This window comes from Olea europaea, chromosome 4 (genome assembly GCF_002742605.1).
Source record: "Olea europaea var. sylvestris chromosome 4, O_europaea_v1, whole genome shotgun sequence".
Classification (NCBI taxonomy): domain Eukaryota; kingdom Viridiplantae; phylum Streptophyta; class Magnoliopsida; order Lamiales; family Oleaceae; genus Olea; species Olea europaea.
This window is the reverse complement of record NC_036240.1, coordinates 2,375,786-2,379,713: the sequence shown is the minus strand read 5'-3', so window position 1 is coordinate 2,379,713 and position 3,928 is coordinate 2,375,786. Positions and strand designations below refer to the sequence as shown.

The window sequence follows — 3,928 nt, the reverse complement described above, 5'->3', positions numbered from 1 at the left end:
ACAATAGTCAATACACCTTCATAATTCTAAGTATCAGTGCTTTTTCGCCATTTCTGCTCTTCGCTCCCATGTTTTTGAAGTAACAAGAGAGAAAGAAAAACCTTAAAATCATAGTACTTTTCAACTGGGGCGTATCCCTGAGAGTTACAAAGCTTCATAATGATATGGCATAAAGTATTATTATTGTTGTCATCGTCGTCGTCCAACTAACAAAAACAAGTATTGTTGAAATCCAAAAAAAAAAAGTTGGCTACAAAGTAAAACATCATAATTCAAGTGGCTAACAGTGTTTTCAACAGAGAGTACTAAATTCAGACCGGTTCAAGGGAGTTAATGAAACAACACTAAGAGTACTGTATTGTGCATGTCTAAAATAATTTTGACTTGAAATTGTTTTTCATCATACTTGCATTACAAATTCAAACAATATAATGATCTGTAGCAGATAAGATCATTTTAAACCCAATACTTCCATCTGATTTGTACATTAGTGAAATGAAACAACTATACTTGCCGCATTTTGAGACACAACAGCATCAACTTATTGAGATGGTGATTATCATCCTATATGATCTTTTGAATTGTTAAATCACATCAAATTGGGAGGCACACTGCAACTATTGCTCAACTTTCAGTGATGTCTCAATACGTTGGATGAGCTTCTCCGCAGCCATTGCACCTTCCTGAAAATTGATTGATGTGAGGAGAAGAATTGGTCATTAATCCATCAACAAAATTGGCATAAAAAACTAATCACAAAAATTCATGATGCAAAATTGCGATCCAAACCAAAAATATGTGATGACGCCATATAAATTTTACAATGAACAATAACATGCTTGCGGGTTTTGTATGTAGTCCTTGACAAAAGTAGACATTATAATGAACAAGATTTTAGCTTCTTTTTTCCTTAAAACGATTTAATAGTATCCAATTTCCAACCTCCCAAAAATGGCACAACCCTTTTTGGTTTCGTGAGATCTCTCATTAATCATTACGAGGAACACAATACACACATACCTTCATCTCTTTTAATCACTTCGTTTGACAAAGAGGCGTGTATGGACTAGGATATCTACATACTTGGTATAGTCTGAAAGATTTAGGGCATGAAGCATACACTAGTAACTAGGAGGGTGATATTTTTTAGCATTGAAATTCATGTCAGAATAATAAATGTTAAAAGAGAGAAATCTGGAATCGAGTCAATTAATTCTAGATAGAGTCAATTAATTCTAGATAATAGAAGTCATGAACTTGTGTCTCTATTACATCAACTCAAATGCCATAATAAAAGTTCTAAGAAAATGGCTATCTCCCCTTTTATATGGTATAGATCATGGGCGAAAATAAAAAAAATTTCAAACCTTTATTGGATTTCTATTACATCGACTCAAAAGCCACGTTATAGGTGTTCTATTGCCTAAGAAGCACAGGCACGTCATTTGAATTCTTTGAAATTGTATACTTACATATCATTTCTTTACTTCTATACTTTAACTTTTCAAAAAAACATTAATTCGTTTAGCTTTGATTTTGCAGTGGTACTAACATAACTTTGTGGTGTACTATATATAACTGCCGCTAGAAAAGAAAAATGCGTACAGTGTTGTGTAACAATATTGACATGAACATACCAATAATTAAAATTCCTGATTTCATACTCCAAATTTTACCAATTAGGACTCTCACTTAAGTTCATGTTCCTCGCATATAAGAACTACTAATTATATAACAATATAGGACACGCGCATGGTGTGTTGGACCTCTTCTTGAGGCATGCCCAAGGAAGTGTTCCTCAAATGTGACAAATTTTAAAGATTTATAATATATAGGACTCTGCATACCGACAAGTGTTCAAGGTTGGTGTCTGAGAAGTATGATACACAGACACGTCACCCACTCAGGAGTACCAGTGGTTCAATCTCTCGCTTGCAAGATAATGTTGCCATAGAAGTGCTTCAAAATGTTGGACTAACTTTTGAAAAAGTTCTGTAATTACTTACAAAGCGGTCGCATGGTTTCCCATCCTTGAACAAAATGAAAGTTGGCAAAGCCTCTATTCTATACTTGTCTGCAATGCTGTGATTCTCCTCCGTATCAATTTTCAATATTTGGATCTTATCCTTCATCAAAGCACTGACTTGTTCCAGAATAGGAACCATGAATTGGCAAGGACCACACCTACAAAATACAATAGCCAGATTAGATTGCGTAAGATGCATATTTGGCTAGCCTAAAATGAATAATTTGGTCAAAGTTAGTAAAATAAGAGTCTCTTTGTTATCCATATGTTCAGTGACAATAAGGTACTTAAAGCAAAGCTTAGCCAAACTTGAGGTAATGATTAACTCATAGCTTTATTGAAGCAGCCTAAGAAACTAAAGAGATAACCATTTAATGAAACATAAGATAATAAGCACAATACTGCTTCTCATTTACAAAGGCTAGGAATGGGAGTCGTATTAATAAAAGAGACCTTACCAAGTAGCAAAGAAGTCAACCAATACTGGTCTATCTGAATTCTCTAACACATCAACAAAAGATGATAAAGTTTGTTGTTTCGCTTCAACCTGATCATAAAAACATTAATCAGACTTAAATACAAAATTTATCAAAGTATGATACAGAGGAAGCTCAAACATTTATGGAGATATTACTAAGTCTGAAAGTCTAGTCGTAGTCCACTGCTGCTCTAAATCAAAGCTCAAAATGCGTACATAAAAAAATGAATACGGAGAAATCGGAGTCTACCGTCTAAGACAAGAAATTTCTTATATAAAACAAGGAATTATTGCATTCAAAATTTTAATATTTTATACTTGATTTCCCAATATTCGGAATTGCTCCATTTACTCAATTTTACTTAAAAAAGAGTACTGTTCCTTAAATCATAATCAGCATTCAATTCAAACTATACAGACCAAAATCAAAACATCACTAAAATGTCGATAATTTATTCCTATTTTTCACAATAATAATAATTACCAGATGAAGCGTTGGCTTGGATTTGAAGGTTTGGTTTCGAATCGTAAAACTCCGAAGTTGAGTAGGAAATTGAAGAGATGACAAGTGAGAAAGCTTTCTTAATGAATTTACAGATTTTGATGAGGCTATTGCGCCATTTCCATGAACTCCCGCCGCTACTGTCGTCGCCATTGTTACAAAGAGAGAGACAGTGAGAGAGACGAAAGAAAGGTCGAGGTAGGGCAGTGTGGTGGATGTAGGCCAGAAGAAAAACAGAGATTAATAGGAACAGTGGAGTCACGTGACGTGAGAGCAAAGACAACTCAAAGTCAACAAGAAAAGATTACAATGGAGGTCATCAAACTATTAACAATGTAACACGTGAGTCCTCAATCTAATCAGTAAAGGTCTTGAACATTTGTTTGGTAACACTCGAGTTCCTACTTTACAATTATACCGTTATTTCTTGGGTAAATTCTTCCGACAATTTCCAACCTTTTTTCATAAGTTTAGTATATCCCGAACATTTCAGTTATAGCATCCAACTTCTCGATCTTATAATACTACCACAAAAAATGTTCATTCTCGCATGTTATGTATGACGAATGATAACATGCTCCAAAATTTGAGAACTCTAGTCTAATTTTACCTAATTGTTATTTGAAAATAATTTACAAGTGTTTGGTGGTGATTAAATTAGATTTTTTTAATAGATTGTTATAGAATTTTTTGAAATGTGTAGCTGAAAAGTTGTAAAACCTATGAAAGGTGTGATTACTATTGATTGCTTGACTTTAATTTAGATTAAAATCGAATTTTAATCCAAACCAAACAGACTCTTAGTCTTATCTTTAATTGTATGAAAACTAATCGACGGATGATCATACCACTTAGTGTTTTCTTTTCTTTTCTTTTCTTTCCTTTTATGTTTTGATCAATTAAAGATAAAGGTAAATTTGTC

General features: G+C 33.4%; 1 protein-coding gene across 1 annotated transcript; it reads right to left on the bottom strand.

The window, feature by feature from the left end:
• Positions 1-246: 246 nt before the first annotated feature.
• On the bottom strand, positions 247-3,208 carry LOC111393262 (thioredoxin Y1, chloroplastic-like). The gene is made up of 4 exons (XM_023018710.1): positions 2,989-3,208; positions 2,485-2,573; positions 2,007-2,184; positions 247-683 (listed from the first exon to the last, which is right to left on the bottom strand). The coding sequence occupies exons 1-4, from the start codon at positions 3,157-3,159 to the stop codon at positions 618-620; spliced, it is 504 nt and encodes a 167-aa protein (XP_022874478.1). The 5' UTR covers positions 3,160-3,208; the 3' UTR covers positions 247-617.
• Between the last annotated feature and the right edge of the window lie 720 nt (positions 3,209-3,928).

Coding starts and splice junctions, on each gene's coding strand:
- LOC111393262 (XM_023018710.1), bottom strand. CDS start 3,159: ATGGCGACGACAGTAGCGGCGGGAGTTCATGGAAATGGCGCAATAGCC. Junction 2,185..2,484: donor GTTGACTTCTTTGCTACTTG/GTAAGGTCTCTT, acceptor TGTATTTTGTAG/GTGTGGTCCTTGCCAATTCA. Junction 684..2,006: donor GGAAACCATGCGACCGCTTT/GTAAGTAATTAC, acceptor ATCAATTTTCAG/GAAGGTGCAATGGCTGCGGA.